Consider the following 24,269-nt stretch of genomic DNA (forward strand, 5'->3'; position numbering starts at 1 on the left):
CCCAGCTTTTTTATTGGGTTCATGAGACATTTAGTTCTTATTCAGACAGGGCTACCTCACACAATCCCTTGGTCCCTTGGAAGAGGCCGCAAGAACAGACCAATCTTTTTCATAAGAGTGTAAGCAATTCAGCCCGGCTCATTGATTGATTTGGACTTTTAATAACACTCTGACCTCAGGCCCATCTGGCATGAACTCCGGGAGGGGTTGATTGAGGGTGTTATGGTTTACACTTAATGGGAAATTAATTACATGGACCAATGCTTTGAACCTGGGTGTGAAGTCTAAGAATATTGGTATACGTCCAATATGAACAGTAGGGGGTAACTATCATAATCATGCAGCATAGCAACTAGTGCTGCTGGATCACAGTGCTTGGGCTGTTTGTGCGTAGATTTAAATCAAGAGTGTGGAGACTGAATGTTCTCCCTGTGCCTGCATGGGCTTCCTCCAACAGTCTAGACATGCATTTCAGTTTAATTGTGACTTAAAATTACCCTTAGGGTGTGCTTGTGCGTGTGTGTGTGATTGTGAGTGTGTGCGTGCGCGCACGTGCGTGTGTGTGTATGTGGCTAGCCTATGATGGACTGGCATCCATTCCATGGTGTACCCTTTCGGGACAAGCTCCGGGCTACAGCGACCTTGTCTTACACAAATAGTTAAGGAGAGTGGGTGAGTAGAATAATCATTTGACTTCATGTGCTGAAATTTTATTTCTTTACTAACAATAGGAACTTTTATGAACTTTCTCCACTGGTGGAAACTGCTGCTGGAATTATTGCATGAACATACATAAAATTATAGTTAAACATCCATACATACATAAACTGTAAGGCAACTTATATTTCCATCTTTTCCATATTGCAGCATGAAAGTTAATTTACAGAAATGGGAAAGATCTTGAGCGTAGCAGTAAGGAACTCATCTAACAGGTTAACTGTGCCAGTCTATAAGTGAATTTTTTTAAATGATTGGTTATAACAAATATTAGAATATAATTACTTTAAGATAATCTGTTCAAATACAGAAAAAAATAACCTGCAATCCATGAGTGTTTGCTTGACATAAATAAAAACCAATAAAATTGTAAAATATGAATAGTAAACAGCTTCATCTCCTCATCCCATACAAATAACTTTATATTTCTATTGTTTCTGGAACTGATTAAAAAACCTAAGAAACACAAACCCATCATGTCATTCATTTATATTTTACAGTTCCTGAACATTATCAGGTGTCATTTATATTCAAGCTGTGTTGGAATTTATGTCAATGTGATAATGTATCAGTTAAAAAACGTTCAGTTGACACTGGGAGAGTGAAAAACAAATGCTGATCCTGTAGCAACACATTTGACTGTGGAGAAGAGCAAAAGAAACTGCCAGAGAGTGCGTTTCGAGTACTTAACTTTACATTTATATTTTTGCTGTGATGATACACAGTAGTGTTAAATGGGATACACAATGACACATAAAACTTTCTGTACTTCATAAATTTATCCTGAATTATGCAGCTATTTCGTGGAGCTGCAGGACAGCAAAAAGCTACAATTTGCTGGAAACAAATTATATGCAGTTAAAATAAATCAGATAGCATATCTGAGGGTAAATCAAACACACACACTTTCTGAACCGCTTGTCCCATACGGGGGTCGCAGGGAACCGGAGCCTACCCGGCAACGCAGGGCGTAAGGCCGGAGGGGGAGGGGACACACCCAGGACGGGACGCCAGTCCATCGCAAGGCACCCCAAGCGGGACTCGAACCCCAGACCCACTAGAGAGCAAGACCCGGTCCAACCCACTGCACCACCGCGCCCCCTCACGTAAATCAAACAATATCCTCAAAAATGTTTTACAAACATTATTAGGACAATCTTTTTTTACTTACTGGTGTAGATATGTATGCTGTGTGTATGGCCACGCAGCAGGCATAGTAATATTACCACACTTAAAGGAAACCAAGACCATTCTTTTAAGGCAAGTAGCAGCTAATGCTTTTGCTTTTTAATTTCTAATAAAAAAAAATACTCTTGATGAAACCACAATGAAAGCAGGGTTAGGTAAAAGGTGGAGAAATTGTAGTAGGGAGCACATTGCCTAAACAATCTTCCTTTTAATATGTGTTGTGTGCACCTGCAATAAGATGATTCATTACAAAGGTCCCTGCTCTGACAAGCATCGTTGTTCAAGTCTTTGGCTAGTGATAGAGCAATTCTGCATCCACCTTGTAAATATGGGAAGGTCAGCATTTTACTCAGGTGCACATGTATGAGAAATCAAAGCCTTGTTTTCCTCAAGCTAAATCTGAATTGGAGCTTACAACCTGGATAGCAAAAAAAAAAAAAAAAAACCTCCACCCTTCCGAACACAAAAGGAGGAAGACGGGGTGTTTGAAATAAAAGAGAATATTGGCAGCTCGGCTCACCCCAAGCTGATGTTCGTTGCTCTGAAATAAAGTTTCCTGCGACTTTATCTCTATTATAATAGTGTTTTGAATGATTTGTGAGCCACTCATATACCATGTGAGTACAGCAGTCAAGACATGAACTCAGGCGCAATGATGAGGTTGAGTGGGTACCTGGTCAGTTTGAGGACAGTGTACAGATATACTGTTACAGTTTAGACTTCATACCCCCAAGATGCTCCACATTCCCCCAAACAATTTGTAGTAAAATCAGTTGCCCCCAAAATACTGTTTTTTGCCAGGTATAGAAGCTTAACTTGTAAAGAAAGAAACAACTCTGACATGAAAAATGCATAAATGTAAATTTGAGAATCCCAGCCATCTCAAGGAATTGTCAGCTCTAAACAATTGCTCCAACTGAGAATGGACTTAATTGATGACCATTACTGGATTCCTTAACAGTCCTCACCCATTCCATCCCCCTGGGGACTTACCTGTCCCTGTGCATTGGTGACCAGCTGCCCAGTGATTCCCTGTAGGCCAGACAAGGCATTGCCAAAGGTTTGAGAACCTGTCATGGAGCTCATGGCTGCTACTGCAGCCACTGCCTGGGTGGCTAAAGGATTAAGCTACAAGAGAACACAGAGCCATCAGTTAGGAAGAAAGCATAGCTTACCAAATTGATCCTGTCCCCCTGTCTCTTGGGCTTACTTTAGACAGCACTTTATGATAGACATTTAGTCCAAACTAGTCTTTCTTTAGTTACAGTCACTGTCATTGTACAGGATGGCTAAGAATTTGTTTAGAATTTCTTCTCTGTCTACTTCTTCCAGAGAGGTGTCCCTAACTATCAGGATCCAAGCAACTTACATGATCAGTTAACACTGTCTGCAGGCATCTCCTGTGCCCTGGAGTAGAACTGCACACAGGACCACACCCACTACAACAGACTGGTGAAACATCTGCATCAGTGACCATCATACTCCAAAAGATCTGAGCCATCCAGCCATGCAAGAATGAACAGTGTTGTTGTATCATCTGACACTTTGTTAGACAGCATAACTGGGTGCTGTATTTAAAGTCAATGGTGTTCTTGTAAATTTCCCTGCAGGAATTAAAACAGTACTATCTTATGTTGCTGGGTGGGCAGGAAGGGAGCCAAGAATGTCCATTGAGGGGTCATGGTGCTGCTCAAAGTCAATATCTGATATACACAGTCCTGGAACTGCATATTTTGAGATCTACCAGACAATCTAATAGAATGGATGTATGTGCTTGCATTGATCAACGTTTGACTCCGAACAACCAAGGCTCTATCTTGCTGGTGAAATCCAGAAACATGATGCCCAAAGTGCTGTCTTTCTATTACTGTACTTTGTTTAGTGGGTACACGAGAGCATCGCCCACTCCAGTTGGCCATTTATTTCTTTGTAGCATACACATCCATGAAGTAAATTACCAGAATGCTTGTGGCCAGTGTACTGTTTACCTTGTGTCACACACTATGCTTGTGGGTTAGACTCTGGACCATTACAACCCTGCATTGGTTAATGACGCATGACTGAAAATATAGCATTAAATGCTGTATTTAAGGTAGGAATAATACTTTCTGTTACAAATATGAAATATGTTGTCATTATTATTATTAACCATAAAAATCACTATTATTTCAGATTTTACATTAATTTTAAGTTTAGGTTCACATTCTTTTGTTTGGGAACAGATATTTTTTTTTCTCCCCAAGAAATACTGTAAAATATTTGCCTAATGGTGTGATTTCACAGAATGGATTAATCTAGTTAAGCAAGGGTAGGGAGTACATGTTTTCTCACTGCTTTTATAGAAAATTCTTAAGTCAGTAACACTTTAAAGTTTTAAGTATATTGCTCAGCAGTAAGCACAAAAATATTCATATTTTTAATTTTTTCAGTCTGAACACAATAGCTGAGTCCTCGCTGTAAGCAACCTATCACACATGCTTTCAACTTCACACTGCTATTGTAAATCATCTGTCATTCAACAAATTTGCTGAAGCTTCAAGAGAACTCAAAGGAAAGAAAGGCAGTAATAGCATCCAGCTGAGAAAAGAAGCAATGTTTGAATGTGTGCTAGCAGAGCATTGGGTCGCGATAGGGTTATGGTGGTACAGTGAAGGCAATAACATCTAATGAAAACAATTCAGTTCAGTTGCATATATTAGAGCACTATTCTCACACAGTGACACAGAATGTTGAACAAAGGGTCACAAGACATAAATCACAAATCACTACAGGAGGTCACTGCAGAAGAGTGTGGAGACTGGATTCTCTGTGTAAGATGTTTTTTCCAAGTTGCATTGAGAATTACATAAGATGTGATTTTGATGAAAACATGGCCTGAGATTCCTCAGAGGTGTGATAATCTATAGAAAAATTTATGCTTCTTGATATACGTAACCTTCCGCTAGTATTTTGACCTGTATTTTTGTTTTATGTTGCTCTTTCAATACACACACTCACACTGACTGAAACCGCTTGTCCCAAGTGGGGTCGCGGTGAGCCAGAGTCTAACCCAGCAACATGGGGAGCAAGGCTGGAGGGGAGGGGACACACCCAGGACAGGATGCCAGTCCATCACAAGGCACCCCAAGCAGGAGTCAAACCCCAGACCCACCAGAGAGCAGGCACAGGCCAAACCCGCTGCGCCACCATGCCCCCCACTCTTTCAATATACAGTACTGAAATATGTTTCGTTTACCTTACACCATAATTGCATTGATTTGATTTTTTTGTGCAAACAGTGCAGTATAACATATAAAGCTCATCAGAACATATATTCACAGTAATTATTTTGTACAGCACTTGTATTTGCTATTTACTATAAAAATATAGTGTTTTTGTTATTTTTTTGTCTTCGCTGCTGAACAGTGTGCTTAAAAGTCTGAAAAACATTGAAACTCTTATTAAAACTTGTGCATTTTTGTAACAAAGCAATGAAAATTCAAGTGGTATTTTGTAGAATGAGATGGAAGTTATGGAGTTTACCAGAAAGTTTTAAAAATGCTTAAAATTTTTTGAAAGCTATGTTTAACCACTTGAAAAGAACTGTAAGGTCTTAACAGTGCTGTTCATAGAATCCGTTTTAGTGTGTTAGCAATTCAGAAAAAAAAAAAAAAAACTGTAATCCTTTTTCCAAAATCATATCAACAGGGACTTTGGTGACATTTCCCAAGTCACTACTTTTTTATTATAGCCTAAAACCATATTTTATGACTCTCTAAAATCAAGTTGAAAAGAATGCCACTGGGCAATCAATACTTTTTCATTGACAGTAAAGGTTAAGGACATTAAAAATGACACTGCATTTCTCATTTAAAATCTTATTTGATGTAAGTGCCATCAAATTGCCCAAGACTGATACTGCATCTCCCACAACTTCAAAGTTTGACAATGTGTCATGCAGACTTTTGGTGCTGGATGCTATGAGGAAGCATTTCAAAATTCCCCATTTAAATTCATTTCCAGTTTTTTTCAATTGCTTAAATGCAGTTTATGAAACAGAGTTTCAAAACAAATAATGTAACTACAAAACACTTCACATCAGCCAAATAACAGCTGAATACTTGAACAGTTGAAAAATGACCTAACCCAGTCAAAATAGGTCACTCATCTGCACATTGACAGTGGAACACACTCTCTCTGTCACTCACACACTGTGGGTGAACCTGAACAACAGGTCTTGGGACTGTGGGAGGAAACAGGAGCACCTAAGGGAAACCCATGCAGATAAGGGCAGAATATACAAACTCCACACAACGTGAGTGGGGATCAAACCCATGTCCTCTTACACCACCCCAGCGCTATGACACAGAACTAGTCACTCTGCCACCCATTATTTAAACTAAGTACTATAACAAACCGATGGCACTGACAAGCTCCAGTACCAGTATCTGTCATTTTACCTGGTGGGGCTGGGGTTCGAGTCCCGCTTGGGGTGCCTTGCGGCGGACTGGAGTCCCGTCCTGGGTGTGTCCCCTCCCCCTCCGGCCTTACGCCCTGTGTTGCCGGGTAGGCTCCGGTTCCCTGTGACCCCGTCTGGGACAAGTGGTTCAGAAAATGTGTGTGTGTGTGTGTGTGTGTGTGTGTGTGTGTGTGTGTATTTGTCTTCTTGTAAATGCTCTCATATAATTTTTCCTTAACAAAAATTAACTGCTGCTCTTTTCAACAGTGAATCATGTGTTCATAAATACACACACACACACACACACACACACACACACACATTTTCTGAACCGCTTGTCCCATACGGGGTCACGGGGAACTGGAGCCTACCTGGTAACACAGGGCGTAAGGTCGGAGGGGGTAGGGGACACACCCAGGACAGGACTCCAGTCCGCCGCAAGGCACCCCAAGCAGGAGTCGAACCCCAGACCCACCGGAGAGCAGGAGTGTGGCCCAACCCACTGCACCACCGCACCCCCACGTGTTCATAAATATTCCCAATAAATGCAGAACAGTTCAACTTCTATCCACGTTCACTACACGAATTCTAAATTTTCTTATTGTAGCAGAGAGTTTGCATCTCCTGTGTATTAATGAACTTTTTAGCCTGTGTTACAATCACAGCCACCTCACAAAGGCAATTAACTTGCAGTGCTGAACTTATTGCACATGGCACTAAGATAAGCCTGGGAGGACTGAAAATGGTGGCATTGTAAGAAAGTGTCCTTGGTGAGAATTTACCTGTCATTGTCAAGCTTCTATTAACGATAGTATTTATGTGGGTACTCCAGTTTGAAGTGCAGATGTAAAAAAAAAAGAGCCACTTCAATTAAGCATTTGTTGACAAGAAAACCGACATGATTCACAAAAGTGGTACCATATTTTACATTTGACAACTTCAGTGAAATAAGCAGAGAGGAATATCCAATTTTCAAACAAATATTAAAACCACTGAACCACTGAAATATTGAATATGCATTATTTCCAAATCCCACAAAATCATAAACACTCAAATTCAAAATATCTTATTTGCTGGTAAGAAAAATTGCCCTTAGTATGATATGATGCCTAGCAACCTATGAAATTTAAGCAGATATTTGCAAATACTTTACAAATTAAGTTCACCTTAGTATCTACAGTAATTACGAAGGCTTAGTGGTTTAGTGATTAGTTCCCTGAACCATAAAGTCTTCTAAATGATTCCATAAATGCAGAATTTACTGATGTACAGAAACAAAGTTTAATTTTGCAATACGCACAAACTAAAAATAATACGGAAAATATTGCAGAAAATATCTGATTGGGAGAGAATAAAGCTACTGTAATAGAGGACTCAGACCACTGCCAACCTGAACAGCCTGAACAAACCTGATGAAATCACTTGCCACATAAGTTCTCATCAGATATCGTAAATCACTAAGGGAAAGACATCCCCTATGACAATTGCATAATCTAAAGGTATGCTTATGATACAGCAAATGGATATTTAATTAGACACTATGATCCTATGTTTTTGCTTACACACACTTGTGTCTGTGGGAAATCAGTCATCTGGGAAACCTTAGTACCCACTAACAGATTTCAAGAAGTCAATAAAAGGAGCCCATTTAATAATACACATAACAATAAAAAGCTTTCTCAGAAAACAGCCAACAGTGGAAAAAATTAAACTGACACTGGGAATTTAATATTTCTGAATAAAACCAAAAAAGTTTATTCACATGCAAGACTTTAACAAGACACAAAGGTTGCCTAAAATAATTCAGAATATACGGTAAGGAAGAGGAAGGTGAGCAAGAGGGAAGTGAGGCAGCCAGCTTTTAGACTCTCTTGTGGATGGCAGCCACTGCCCTTGTTTCCACAAGAGAGCTGTAATAATGGCTGATTGCTGGCAAGAGACAGAAGTATAGGCAAAGCTCGGGTAATTGCACCACTTGTGCACATGCAGCCTCTGGGTCTTGCAATAGACAGCACTGAGTGGGAAAAATGGACAGATGACCTGCCAACAATTTTGCAGTAAATTGGCCCGCAGCAAGGATGGGAAAACACAGCTTTTGGCAGGCCAAAACCCCCACCCCCATGGACCAAAAGGAAGGAGAGCGGCATGAGGTGTAATTACCCCCATGAGTCTGACAATCCGGTCCTGCCTGCACACCCTGCCACTCACCTGCTCCACGCATCCTGGTATTGGCGGTTGTGAACAAAGACTATTCTGGAGTGGCGGCAAGAAGAGAGTCAGATGATAGGACTTTGGCAGACCTACCACTGTTATGGTGTGATTCCTCTGTCCACCCAGCACTGGAGCTGGAGAGAGGCCTAAGAGCTAAGGACACACGGTAATGAACACTGAACACACAGAGGCTAATAAGACAAAAGGCTGACGTGACAAAACCTAAGAATAAAAGATAAAACGGAAGACTTTTCATAGCAGGCAAAAAAAGACACCGAGAAGAACAAAATTAGGGGGAAGAGCAAAAGGAATGTAAAAAGATATATCAAAGGAAAAAGAGATGATTCCAAAGACAAGAGAGCAAAAAGAAGGATAGCAGCAGCAGTAAAAACACTGCAAGCCCTGTATCTTTGCAAGTGTGCTGTGACTTCTCCCTTAGTCATTTACAGGAAGCGCACTGGGAGGTCCAGAAGCACGGATGAGCAGCTGGAGTAAGATTCTCAAGCAGATGCTCTAAGCCCCTGGCTGCTATGTGTCCGTTTCCCACCTTTCCACCCACCCTCAACTACTCCCATTTCTAGCACCCCTGTCCCCCACCTGGCGGATGTAACTCACTGGAGTGGCAAATTACACAAGACCTACAGCTGTAGCTTGACATTATGATTAATTTGATCAGTAATTTCTCCTGTTTTTCATTTTAATCAGTGGGACTGTTCTGCTGTGGCAGGTCTTTCCGATCTAATTAAGATAAATTTCAGTGTAACGGAGTTGGCAGCATTTTTTTTCCCAGAGAAAATCCCCAAGCTCACAGTTCACAGAGAAACCTGCAGTTGTAATCAATCAATCCCCCAGAAAATCCACGGGGCTCCAGCAATCAGGCCATTAACACATTTAAGTAAATTTTATAATCTCTGGGCCTATTTGTCACTGTGCCTGCACCGTACACTATCGCAGGTCTGCAGCCTTTCAGTGTATTCATTTCCCCTTTCTGAGGAGAACGAAGCATGGCGAAAACCTCCAGCTGGCTGTCTGTCTGTCATCCATGGCTGAACAGTATAAGCAGTGATGGGAAGAGTAGCCAAACACAGTACTCAAGTTAAGGAACTGTTACTTAAAAAAAAAAAAAAAAATCAAGTAGTTGTACACAAATTAAGTAAAAGCAAAATAGCATCAGGTCAAAAAATTACTCAATTAATGAATTATTTTGATTCAAAGTTTTTTCATGTTCTGTAGTTTTAACTTACTGATAAAAGCTACATACAGCATATTTACAATAAATCACACGACACAGAACTTTTTCTCTTATTAGCTGTACAATAGGAGAAGTGTAAAATCTTGTTGTAACTCATTTTTAGAGGGGAAATTGGGTGATTAGAACTCAATTATATGGCACTTTTCTAGAAAGCAATTTGTAGTGTTAAGGTACTACTTGCAATTATTTACCCATTCATACAGCTGAGAAATTTTGATTTGAGCTGTATGAGAACTTTTTAGGGAGAGAACTTTGATCATTTACATTTACATTTTTTCATTTAAGAAATGCTTTTCTCCAAAGCGACGTACATCTCAGAGAAATAAAATTTGTGCATTACATTAGGGGAAACAGACATAGCTGCAGACATGTGATTCTTAAGTAAACCTAATTTGTTTCTTTCCAGTTTATGCACTGATTTTTATCGCACAAGTAGGTGCATAAAACTCAGAACAGACAATTCCTGATCACCTTCCTACAATTTTTTTTTTTAAAGTTACACAAACATTTATGTACAATATAGGAGTAGTGGCTGTGTAAAGGGTTATCTGGGCATGATCATAAAGTTACGGTGCATGAACATTTACACCATACATGAGCTCATGGGCGAAGATCATGGGTGAAGTGAATGCGGAAAAGGTAAGTTTTCAGACCCTTCTTGAATGTAGCCAGAGTTTCAGTAGTTCTGAGTGAGAGGAGGGATTCATTCCACCACAATGGAGCCAGAACTGAGAACCTCCGTGCTTTACCTTTCATGTGCGGGACCACCAAGTGGGCAGAAGCAGATGAGTGAAGCAGTCTGGTTGGGGCGTAGCGGTTGATCAAGTCTTGTAAATAGCTAGGAACAGTTCTATTGATGCATTTGTAGGCAATAACCAGGGTCTGGAATTTGATCTGGGCAGCTATAGGAAGCCAGTGCAGAGAAATGAGTAGAGGAGATACATGGGAATGCTTTGGCAAGTCTAACACAACTCGTGCAGCAATGTTTTGGATCAGCTGCAGAGGTTTGATGGCAGTAGCAGGAAGGCCACAAGGGAGAGAGTTGCAGTAGGCCAGATGGGATGTCACCATGGCCTGGACAAGTACTTGGGCAGAGTCAGTTGTGAGGTAGGGACGGATCCTGTGGCTATTATGCAGGATGTATCTGCAGGTCCGGGTTGTGGTTTTGATGTGCTGAGAGAAAGATAGACTTGAATCAATCAATCATCTCTCCCAGACTCTTAGGCAAGGAGGTAGGTAAAATGAGTGAGTTGTCCAGTTTGATCGATAGATCATGACAGGAGGACAGGCCAGCTGGGAGGTGAAGAACGTCTGTTTTGGAGAAGTTGAGTTGGAGGTGGTGATCAGACATCCGTGCAGAGATCTCCAACAAGCAGGCAGCAGTGCGTGCGGAAATGTCTGATGCTGCAGATGGAAAGGAGAGGAAGAGCTGGGTATCATCAGCGTAGCAGTGGTATTTGAATCCATGGGAGGCTATGACCGGGTTGAGGGAGAAGGTGTAGATCAAGAAGAGAAGAGGACCCAGTACCAAACCCTGGGGGACACGGGTTGAGAGAGGTGATGTACCCTATCTATTATTGCCATACTTTTGTGATCAAAATTACTAAAGTAATAGATAGGGTACAAACCTGGGTGTTCTGGTAGACTGAGATAAGGATAACGATACATGGATGAAGTGTTGGTGGAGGTGTATCCAGAACCCACTGAATCCTCAACCAATGAACATAATCGGCACTGGAAGTCTATTTATAACTCTGCGTATCATTCCAGCTGCTACCTCAGTAAAAAGAGAAAGATACAGGTGTTCCCCAATTTACGATGGTTCGACTTATGATTTTTTTGACTTTACAATGATGAGCTGGCGATAGAAATTCAGTAAAAACCGTACTTCGAATTTTGAATTTTGATTTTTTCCTGGGCAAGTGATCTGTGAAGTGATACTCTGTAGCGATACTGGGCAGTGGCAGCGATCCGCATCTCCCAGTCTGTCATGCAGAGGTGTGTATTAGGTATATTAAATGCATTTTCGACTTAGGATATTTTCGACTTACGATGGATTTCGCGGAACGTAACTCCATCATAAATCGGACACCTAGATAGATAGATCTCCGTGTTCTGGAGTCTGGAAACAAAAGGCTGAGGCAAGGAACACCAACTAGTCCAAAATGCAGCAGTAACGATTGTCACTGGCTCCAGGAAATATTGTCATATCATCCCAATTCTTTATTGTCTTATTGGGTCGAAGTCTCATACAGATGTGACATCAGGTTACTTCTCATCATCTAGAAGGTGCTAAGGGGTCTAGCTTCATCTTGTCTTGCTCATTGTCTCACAAACTATGTGCTAAATTGTGCTCTATTCTGTCATGCTAAACAGCAAAAGACAGTGCTTAACTGTTCTGCTTATAGTCCAGCAATCTATCTGAAAATGGTATATGGAAAAACATCTAAATTATGAAATACACTGTCTGCTTATGTAAAAGATATCCCTTCTGGAAGCACCCTTGGGAATACCTGAGCCACCCGGATAGCTGCTTCAGTCCGTGCACCGACTGAGACCGGATGCCACCTGACAGTGGAAAGAGATGACCTCTCATTACCTCTTCAGGATCAGTAACTGGAACTAGGCCATTGCTGCAGGTTCCATGGGCTTAACTTGTTATACTATTCTGTAAAAGTAAATTTTTAAACAAATGTACTCAAGTAAAGATAAACAGAATAACTGCCAAAATTTACTTATAGGAAGTACAATTTCTCCAGTTACTTAAATACAAGTAACAGAGTAAATATAATTTGTTACCCACCTTTGAGTAGGCAGCTGGTAGTGTAATGTTTTGAGTTGCTGCCATTGGACCCTAAGATCACAGGTTTGAATCTCACCTTAGGCTGTAGTACCCTAGAGCAACGTACTTACCCTAAGTTGCTCCAGTAAAATTACCTGGCTGTATAAACAGATAAATAATTGTAAATAGATTAACACTGTAAGTCGCTTTGGAGAAAAGCATCAGCTAAAGGAATTAATGTGTAAGTCCCATTTGGAGGGTTGGAGATCTGTCAAAGTCATTTTTGGGTCTCCAGGAAAACTAAAGCCATACCAGCTTTAATGTTCTCAAGAGTCTCATTTAAAGGAATGCTATCATTGGCCTTTTCCTCCTTATGGAAAAGCTCCCTGAAGAATTTAGAATTATAAAATGCTTAATGTTGGAAGAGATCTCGAATCAATTCTCTAAGGAACTGAATGTGTTTGTTTACGTAATTTAGACCAGTGAAGAGTATTAAATTTATGTTGCTGGTGTTAAACCCATTCAGATTCATTATATACTGACTTCAACTAATGACAATAATCTGTTTTGATTACATAATGCTTCTACTGAAAGCAATTTATAGTATCTGACTCATTTATTCGGCTGGGTAGTTTTACCGGAGCTTGAACTAGTCCTCTTTCCCCTGTATGCATTTTACAATTCCACAACTACTCCCATAAATTTGTTAACCTGAGTTGTGATATTTGGGGATATTTTAATTCTTCAGCTGTACAGTAAATCTAAATAATCATTTCATACTTGTGCCGAGCAGTTTGTATACCAAGTTGGCATTGGCAATTTCCAATGTCTTTGCATGAAATCTAACACTTGAAATCTAATACTTGAAGATATCCCAGACATCCAGATCTATCTCGTACTCATCACAGATGGAAGAAACTTTAAGAAATATACAGATGGTCCCCGACTTATAATGGGGTTATGTTCCGTGAAACCCATCGTAAGTCAAAAATATCGTAAATCGAAAATGCATTTACAGTTTTTCTCGATCGATTTGACACATTACTCCGAACTCCGGTCACTGCTCTCAAAACAATTAACACAGCCATCTGAACACTTCATTCATTGTCCTAAATAGATTGTAAGTTCTTGTCTATCTCATACTACTTTCAAATGACATGCATACTTTTCCCAAAACACTGTGCACAAAATTCTGCAATGTTTACACAACAGTTCATACAGCCAACCAGAACTGTAATATAGCAGGTAAAAAGCAATTGCATGTCTTTCATTGGTTTAACACAAATCACAAACATTTATGCACCATTTTGCTAAACACAACAAGCAAAACTCTGTTATTTGTTCAATGCTCAGTTATGGGGGGCGCGGTGGCGCAGTGGGTTGGACCACGGTCCTGCTCCCTGGTGGGTCTGGGGTTTGAGTCCTGCTTGGGGTGCCTTGTGACGGACTGGTGTCCTGTCCTGGGTGTGTCCCCTCCCCCTCCGGCCTTACGCCCTGTGTTACCGGGTAGGCTCCGGTTCCCCGCGACCCCGTATGGGACAAGTGGTTCTGAAAATGTGTGTGTGTGTGTGTGTGTGTGTGTGTGTGTGTGTGTGTGTGTGTGTGTGTGTGTGTGTGTGCGGGCGCGCGTGCGCTCAGTTACACATGGTATGTTCTCAATAAGCCCCAAACTGATATCTGCTGATTTAGTAATACACACAACACAGGAAATGTAAATTTCCAAACTGATTACACAATTATCACAATCCCTACAACTATAAGGAGAAAAGACAAAGAATGAAAAGGGGAAAAGGAAGACATGTAAGAGTGAGAGGTGGTGGAGAGGGTAGAGGGAGATGAGGAGAAGGGAAAGGAGTAGAGGGAGAAGAGATGGGGTAGAGTGGAGGGCAAGAGAAGAAAATGTAACAAGAGATGAGCAGAGAGGAAGGGGACAGCAGGATGGAAGAGGAGGGAGGAGATCCCCAAAGATGGGGTACAGATAGGTTTCAAATGAAATGAGGGCCACCCTAATTGACCATGTCATAAATCATGGTCTCTCCTTCAGAGAAGCTGGGCAGAGAGTTCAGCCCAACATAAACAGATCCACAGTGACTTCAATTATCTGCACATTTCAGAGCGAAAACTCGTAAGTAACCATACCATTGCACTGCTATGGTTAGACTCTAGTTCTCTACTATAAATGTTCATACTCATCCAAACATTTGTCAGAATGGAAGTTTGACAGCATTCAGGTGGACAAACAACTCTTTTCAAGTGAGCAAGAGCATGTCATTGTTGACATGGTTGTCCAGAACAGCACCATCCGCCTCAAAGAAATTCAGCAAAGAATAATACAGAACAACCAAATATTCCAGAATATTCAGCAATGCAGTCTTGCCACAATTTATTGTGTTGTAAGGAGAAATGCCATCCGGATGAAGCAGGTATGCAAAGTGCCCTTTGAGAGGAACTCTATCAGAGTGAAGGAGTTGAGATTCCAGTTTGTTCAAGTATGTGTAAGCCACACAATTACTGCACTTTTACCATAAATACAAAGATATTGTCTATATACTATTCCACTGTAAGTGGAAAAATTCAGGCATCTCTGGGCATAGCGCTGTGTCAAAAGGGGAACCCAGACTGTTCTGCAACAGTTACAGTATAAACTTTGCAATCAATGGCATTACTTTAAAAACACTAACTTAGTGTAGCTTGTGTTCTCACTCTAGAGGATTTTGGAGTTGGATAGCAGTGCTACTCATTTTGAGTACCTGTATACTGATGAAGCTGGCTTCAATCTTAACAAAAAAAGGAGAAGAGGGAGGAATATGATTGGCCATCGTGCCACAGTCAATGTCCTTGGACAGCGTGGAGGCAACATCACCATGTCTGCCGCAATTTCAACCACTGGTGTTGTGGCACACAATGCTGTCTTGGGGTCATACAACACCAAAAGGATACAAATTTTTTTGAACTCCCTCAATGAAATCCTTTTCCTGCAGGCTGACCAGAAGCAAATGGGGTGAGATTTTGTAGTTTGCGACAATATGCCATTCCACCATTCGGCACTGGTGTGGGAGTGGTTTGAGCATCACCCACATTTCAGGATGGTGTTCCTTCCACCATATTCTCCTTTCCTGAATTCAGTTGAGAAGTTCTTGTCCTGTTAGACATGGCAAGTGTATGATCGCAACCCTTACAGTCTTCTTCAAGCAATGGAAGAGGCCTGTGGAGATGTTGAGGCAGTAGCTTCTGTTATACAACAGAACTCTTCAGTACAGAACTTCACGATAAACGTGTATTTGCATTCATGTATTTGTGTGTGTACATCAGACTATGTTATACAATCAATAGATCACACAATTGTATGTTTGGTGTTAGTATTTAATTTTAGTAAATGCATTAGTAGAAGAAAAGGCAGTACTTCTTTATGCAGTGGAATTGAACTGTTTGGTCAAGGTAAAAGTGTGTTTAGTTGGATGTGTTAATTGTTTTGAGAGCAATTACTTTCATTCGGAGAAATGTGTCAAAACGATTGAGAAAAACTGTAATACACCCAATACACACCTCCGTGTGACAGACTGGGAGATACGGATCCCTGCTGCTGCCCAACATTGCGAGAGAGTATTGTACCGCGTATTGCTTGCCTGGGAAAAAAAATCGAAATTCAAAATTCAAAGTACAGTTTCTACTGAATACCTATCGCCAGCTCACCAACATAAAGTCAAAAAATCGTAAGTCAAACGTTCTGTGAAATGAATGAATGTAAAGACAAATATAAAGACAAGTTTCAAATTTATGCACTTTTTCTGTAAATACAAAGATATTGTTTTCCTGGACGTTATGTGTTTATATACTATTCTACTCTAAGTGTAAAAATTCAAGCATCTCTAGGCAGAGTGCTGTGTCAAAGTGGGAACTCGGACTGTTCCGCAGCAGTTACAGTATCAACTTTGCAATCAATACCATTACTTTAAAAAACACTAACATTGTGCATTGTGTTCTTTTGACTCTAGAGGATTTTGGAGTTGGATAGCAGTGCTACTCATTTTGAGTACCAGTATATTGATGAAGCTGGCTTCAATCTTAAGAGAAAAAGGAGAAGAGGGAGGAATGTGATTGGCCATTGTGCCACAGTCAATGTCCTTGGACAGCGGGGAGGCAACATCACCATGTCTGCCGCAATTTCAACCACTGGTGTTGTGGCACACAATGCTGTCTTGGGGCCATACAACACCGAAAGGATCCAAAATGTTTTAAACTCCCTCAATAAAATCCTATTTCTGCAGGCTGACCAGAAGCAAATGGAGCAAAATTTTGTAGTTGTTTGGGACAATGTCCAATTCTAATCTTTTTTTTTTTTTTCTTTCAGGAAGCTCATTGTTGTACAACAAACTCCTCATTAAAAAAACTTCACGATAAACATGTATGTTCATTCATGTATTTGTGTCTACAGCTGAATATGTTATACAATCAACAGAGAACACACTTGTAGTTTTGATGCTAATATTTATTTTTAATTAATGCATTACTATAATGAAATGCAGTGCTTCATTATGCAGTAAAATTGAACTGTTTGGCTAAGATAAGAGTTTGTTACCTGGCTGTATTAATTGTTCTGAGAGTAATTACATTAATCTGGAGAAAAGTGTGCAATTTGTTGAGAAAAACTATGATCACAAAGAGAATAGGGTTAAGGTAAGAAATGTTATTTTTATATCCTTGGGATTGAATACCTGGATTCTGTATAGCCTGTCTAGCTGAAGAAAGCAGTTAATAAGTCTTTGATTCCTGTTACTGGGGGCTGAATGGCTGAGCCCCTTGCACCTCACTATTTGAATAATCACTCAAAACAAGGGGTTATCTGTGCGTACACATGGTCTGACAGACAAGTAATTATCCTAGGCCCTGGAGCATACATCGCCAGCGCAGTGGTTTTCTATTACTGTCCCTCGAGGGCAGAATCAAGTTCTGTGATGCAGAACACAGCCCCGTTGGTGAGCTTAGAGCACCCTTTGAAGAAAAATCACATAAGCCCAATTATGGATTGTAGCCCCAGAGTTAAGACAGTGCTTCCAGTGTTGTGTCTGCTTGGATGGTTAGACTTTTTGGTAAGCTTCAGCTTGCATGGAGGTCTCCTGTGTTACCAGATGCAATGTCGGAAGACTTTCAATTATATACCTGGAAAGTGACAGTTATGCTTGTCATAGGAAATTCCTATCTGTTTGCTGTATGGACTTGCAGGGAAATGTCCTGTACTGGACTTCGCAAGGTTGGTCTTGTTCTCATCACTACATCTCTGGTAGCAATTACCAGACAGCACAACTTCCATACTGAAACTGAGACATATTTTTGACTTTAATAATGCTGATAATACAGTCTCATAGCACTGGCGAATAAATCTGGCCTTACAGCACCGTCAGAAAATGTGACGATTTGTTTCACTTTACTCTTCACATCCACAGGAATAATTTTCTCTTCCAGTAATACAGTAAATTAAACACACTGATAACATAATTTTGGATGTTAAATATATTTCTTTAAGAAAAAAACAAAAAAGTTTCTAATTTACAGGATTTTTCTGTATTTGGCTCTATCATACCCTTGACTTTCAGTTCAGTCTCGGTTGTAATTTATTTTTAAAAAGTATTCTTCACAAAGTCAAAGTATCTTAGGTATAGTCATAGTCCAGAATACAACCATTTGAGCTACAAGAATTCAATTTTTCAAAGAATTTTATTTCACACCCTATTAACACCCCTACTTTGGCTTACAAGGTATTACAGTAACAGCAAATGTTACGTTCTGTTCTGTTACTGTTCTTTGACAGATTTGAATAAACATAAAATATATGAACAGACAGCACATACACTGCAGAATCGGAGATAAATAAATTGATATGATAGATAATATATATATATAAACACTGTATTATCCATACCTGTAACACACCATATCAGCATATGTATTGTGTTCTGCTTGTATGCATTGTATATAGTATACTGGAGCTAAGAAAGAGCTGAACTTGCACTGAGTTTGAATCCCTGGTCCTGCTGGAGTACCTTTCATGGTGCTCACCCTAAACTGGTACAGTAAAGTGACCTTACACTGTAGAATACTGTAACCTTCAAACTTGTTTAGTATAGAAACCTAAAACTGTAATTTATTTTGGACAATGGGGGCAACAACATCAGGGTTAATCATAATACCTTGCAGTCTGTGGTCTTTTGTTTTTGATTTGACTGGTGCAATTAACCTTATTTGGAGGGCAAATTTAATGCAAAAGATGAGTTAAAACTGTATGTTGTAGATGTTATTGCTAGTGGTTCATAACATTAAGGACTTCTTCTGAATCAAAGTAACTTCAGCACTTGAGTAGTTTTTTGGCCTGATACTTTCTTTTTTTTTTTAAAGTTTTTTTAAGTTGAAGTTTTGAATGAGTACCTTTACTTGAGTATTTAGTTTTTGAAAGAAACCGTACTTTTACTTGAATACTGTGCCTGGCTACACTACCCACCACTGTTTCTAGCTGAGTCTCAGGCTGGTTTCAATCCTGAACATCTGTATAATGGCTAGGCTTCAGAGATCAATATGCCACTTGCTATTTTCCCTCTGGACCTGCACCGATGTGTGAGAGGGAGGAGATTGAAGCAGCAAAACAAATACTGACCGTAAAAAGCACCTGTGGAACCCAATTAGAGTCTGACACTGATGAATGTGACCGGGATAGGGAGGTGACCCTTAGTCGCCCATGTCAGAAATGAGAAAGAATTTAAAAAAACACAATCAGTGCAGTGTGACAGCAAGATGGACACAAGTAAAGGGATGGGCAGACACACTAAGAAACTGGTGGACACTGCTATTTCTTTGTTAGGAGTAGAGTAACAATTTGACATTGTTAACTTGTACATGGTGTTGAGAAGATGTAATGCTTAAAGTAACACAAATTCCATAGGACTAAGAAATTCAGGTTTTGGAAAAAATTAGAGACATTTTAATGTTTTCACCATGGAAAAGAGAAATAGACTGGGATTGTCGTGTTTTACGGGTGTATTAATTACACTCGAATAAAGATGACACGATGGATTATGTTTTCTCTTTCATTACTGAACCGTGTGCAGCAACACCTCTTCTACACTTTCTGTACATATTACCTGGCCAACCAAACTCTAACCCATGTTACTATTAAGAGTGGCCTATTAACACTTATCGCTGGGTTCATACAACATTCAGTACACAACAGGGATTAGCCTTAAGAGATTTGAAAAAGGCTTGACTGACTTTATCACAGGAGAAATTTCAGTATGCACTATCAAACCGTACATTTCTTTAGTTGAACTGTATGTTCTGAACCTACACAAAAAAGTTAAAATCTAAACTTTGGCTGTCCATCCATTTTTAATAACCAGTTTTCCAATGCAAGGTCATGTAAACACCACACAAATTTCAAACCCACAGCCCAGAAGCTGTATGGCATCAGTGTTACCCTTTGCTTTACTCATAGAACTTTTTTAACTTATGATTTTTTCACCCTAACCAGTTGTAGCCAATTGCCCACTTCTTGTCTCATCTCCTTGAAGCATGGAATGCACACCATTTTCAAGGAGTGAACAGGATCGTACACCTCTTCCAAAAGTGTCCATCACAATTGGACAAAAAAGCTATTTGTCCAGCTGCAGCCCTTGCCCTGATGGCTCCCTCTTGACATAAGGTGTTCTTATTTGTTGTCAACTCTCAGTCAACTCTCTGAAATAGATGTGCCAGATTTGACAACTACTGGCCTGCACTCATCCCTACATAGGCGATTCCTTGCAATGCATGTCTACAACACATAATTGATTCAGAGTAGTCATTAAACACAACAGCAACCTAACAAACAACATGGAATTCACTCCCTTGAGAAATCTTATAAAATGACAGAATATGTGGACATGTATGAAATTTCTAGGAGTACTGTTTCAGCCTCTATGTTGCAATGATCCAGTGCTGTTCACGAAACAAAAAAAAAAAAAAAAAACAAAAACAAAAAGAAAGTTACAGAATATAATAATGTTACACAATACAATAAATCTAATCCAGAGAACATGGAGTAACCACATCCTTTTATATTTTTATATCTACACAGTCCTTGTTATTAAATATTTGGTAAATTCTGATAGACTTCTTCTGAATATCCTGTCTGATTATTGTGAAAAGTGGAACACAAATGTTTAATATAGTTTTCTCTACATTTTTTCATCTTTGTATTTTCCCTTTTTATTTATTAAGTTCATTATTAATTTCCTATGAATTTAAATATTTTGTTTTTATCATTAAAGCATCTTTATAGGACTTTTTCATTAATTCATTGTTCAATATTGTTTCATTTGGTGTAATGTATGTAGGGGTCTTGTATATGTAAAATAAAAAATAATATTAATCTAATATCATGAGTGAAACTAGGCACTATTTCATTTCATATTATTATTATTGTTTCATTTAACTGATGTTCTTCACAAAAACAACTTATGGTGTTAAGCTACCAGAAGTTTTTTAATCAGTTATACAGCAGAGTAATATATACATATAGATTAGGGAATTAGGAAGTATATATTTCTTCACTAACAGTGTATAGATTTTCTTTTCATTATGAAATCATGTTACTGCTGGGCTGTTTAAACTCCATCCCATTAAGATTAAGATAAATTATAATTGAAATGTATTATTATGCTAAGCCAAGCTAAGTCATTAGTGGAATGCATCTAATTATAGAACCTATTTCACTAAAGGAAGATTAACATTCCAATAAAATACCCTATTACCCATAAAATACCTAGTATTAGTGTAATGTTTATCACTGACACAATGAAATCTCACAGAAATTACAGTAAAGAACCTAATTACTTTTCATGTTTGCAGCTTAAAAGGTGGAATCCAACACATCATAAGAAATTGCACAATATACTGCAGATTCAATGTCTTAGAACAATGACCTGTACAAAATCAGAGAGCAACGAAATGTCCAACATTTGTTTTTTTTTTTTTTTAACCAATATTTGTTTAAATCAGTTTAATTTTTTTTTTCTTTTAAGGGTCACAATAGCAGACCACCAGAAAGTTGTGAGACACAGGATTTGCAATATCTCATATATTGCACTAAACAAATTTAATTATTGTGAATTATTTCCCCCCTTTTTGAAAATAATTTCCAACCTCGGCTTGTCACAAACCGCTATTTCCCAAGACAGACCCTGAATAATATGAAAGAATGAAATCTTCAACTGAAAGCTTCAAAAACTTCTAGGAAGACAATCCAAACTGTCGCTTTTGATTACCCCTTCACCGCCCCCTCCACTACTCTCTCTAAACCAGTTAGCATATATCATCAAAAATCAATGCGTACCTCTCTGTCACATACAGCAAATGAAAACCACAGATTCTGAAGGCAGAAATAATCTTTACCAGAACATCAGGTTTATTTCAAATTAGCTTAGACTTTATGGTTTCCTGATAGCATACCATTGACATGAAACCTCAGGTTCTTTAAAAATAACTTAATAACTCAGTGAATGAATACCCCTCATGTCTCTTACTTCTAACTAAAAGTGTTTCCAACTACAGATTCAGATTTGGTGACTTAATATCATGTCATGTATTATTTCAAATAACATGCATCACTTTCCCCTTTGAAGCATGACTATTTAATTTCCTTACTCCAAAATAAAAAAGAAATGGAGGTTTATCTGAATGTGGAGTTTGTTATTGACAAGCTCATGTATTACACATTTGTGAATGCCCCGTGCCTCACTGGCATGAAAAAAAGAATTTATAGAATTTCATAAATGGGTATAATACATTTTTGCAGAGTTTTTGCTCCTTTCCAAGTTTATACAACTTTGATCTTAGATACTGCATAAGCATAAGTATGTTTCTATGTGTTCTTCAGGAAGTGTACTTGTTACTATAGCAAACTGACATTTCACTATGCCTTACCAAAAAACGTTTTGAGCAGGGTTGGAAGTTTAGAAAAAATAAGACTACAAAGTAAGATCAGGGCTGCATCAAACAAGTATACATCACTCTCACCTGGAGCGGGGTAGGTGGGCTGGACGGTGAAGGCTGGTTATGAGCAGGTGAGTGGTTCTGCTTGTGATGTGGAGAATTGGGTGGAACAAAGCTATGGGCAGAGGAGGAGGAAGAAGATGAGCAAGATGAAGAAATCTGTTGCTGGCTGACTGGGGATTGCTGGTGTGGAGGAGACAGCGGGCTCTGGATATGGATATGTGTTCCTGGTTGCTCCTGATGCTGATGCTGGTGCTTATGCTGATGATGCTGTTGGTGCTGTTGTAAATGTTGTAGTTGTTGGAATTGCTGGAGCTGTGAGTTCAAAGATGAGGTAGCTGTCACAGGAAGAGAGAAATACAAGTCACATGTCAACACTTACACCATGGGGGTTCAGCATAAGATGCCTTTACAGTTCTTAAATAATGGAAATAGTGAAACAAAGTGTTTTACAGTGATTAGCCATAAAGAACATTCTGAGATTTTGAGGCTGAGTTCATTCTGCCACCGTTTAAAAAACTTGTGGTGCCTTATCACCACAGCAATGTATTAGTTTTCACAACGGCTTAAAACATTTCCTGAAATTATTTACATTTCAGACACTTCCACACACATTTATTTACATTTCAGACACATTTTCTACTAAGTGACATGCATTTGCTGGTATTTAGCTGACACCCATTTATGCACCAAAGCAGTGTAGCACATACTACGGGCCATTTAGTCACCAGATCACCTGAAACACATCTCCGGACTGTAGGAGGAAACTGGAGTACCCAGGGGAAACCCATATTAACACAATAAGCATATGCCAAGTGCACATAGACTGAGCGAGTTGTGACCCCATGTCTGAAGAAACAGCTCAAATGCTGTGAGGCACCAGTGCTAGCCACGGTGCTTCTGTGGCCACCGAAATTAAATTAACACACTCAATTTTCCCAAAACTGTAAACATAAAATTAAAATCTCACGTTGCACTCAACAAACCTCAGACTTCTCATGTCTGGACAAATGGCTATTGATGACAACTCTCACCCTCACTCTAGAATTAGTTTGAATTTGAGGTAAAAAAAAAAAACTATAAATATGCTGGTTTGCCTACTGCTGTAATCTAATGAATTTTCTAAGTACACAAAAAAACTACAGTAATTCAAATAATAATAAAAAAAATTAGAAATTATTTTCAGATGTACAACTGTTGCACATAATAATACTGTAAAAACTAATTGCACTAAAAATTAATAACTGGTCTTGAATTCCAAATGCAAAAATAACATTTATAAGTGGGCTGTGAAAACAAAGTTTTCGCTATGGATTTTTGCCATATAACTACTCATAATTTCCATCACCATGCATTTGAAACACCTCAGTGCATTTGAAACATGAGGAGTGAGGTGGAAAGAAGATGCTTGGAAATTGTGGGTTCTCTATCCAAGTTCAGTTTGAACAATACACTCATATTATGTGCATGTGGTTATTTTGAAGGACACGACTGATAGTGACGAAAGAATGAAAAATGAATTTTTATCTCCTGTTCTCACAGTCACATAACATTGCTGGCAAGGACTATGCTTACAATGACAGATTCTTGCTTTTTTAGGAAACATGTGGCCTACCACCAGTGGGTTGTCTTTGAATGCTGAAAAATTGGTTAATTTCTGC

General features: G+C 39.2%; 1 protein-coding gene across 1 annotated transcript in view; it reads right to left on the reverse strand.

Moving 5' to 3' along the window:
- Positions 1-24,269, reverse strand: part of pou6f2 (POU class 6 homeobox 2) — an 80,025-nt gene that overhangs the window by 15,519 nt on the left and 40,237 nt on the right. The window contains exons 6-7 of the mRNA XM_029250394.1: positions 22,633-22,946; positions 2,899-3,033 (exon numbers count right to left, since the gene is read on the reverse strand). Of these exons, the coding sequence (XP_029106227.1) occupies positions 2,899-3,033; positions 22,633-22,946 (449 nt within the window). The remainder of the gene's footprint in view (positions 1-2,898; positions 3,034-22,632; positions 22,947-24,269) is intronic.

This window comes from Scleropages formosus, chromosome 3, assembly GCF_900964775.1.
Source record: "Scleropages formosus chromosome 3, fSclFor1.1, whole genome shotgun sequence".
Lineage (NCBI taxonomy): Eukaryota > Metazoa > Chordata > Actinopteri > Osteoglossiformes > Osteoglossidae > Scleropages > Scleropages formosus.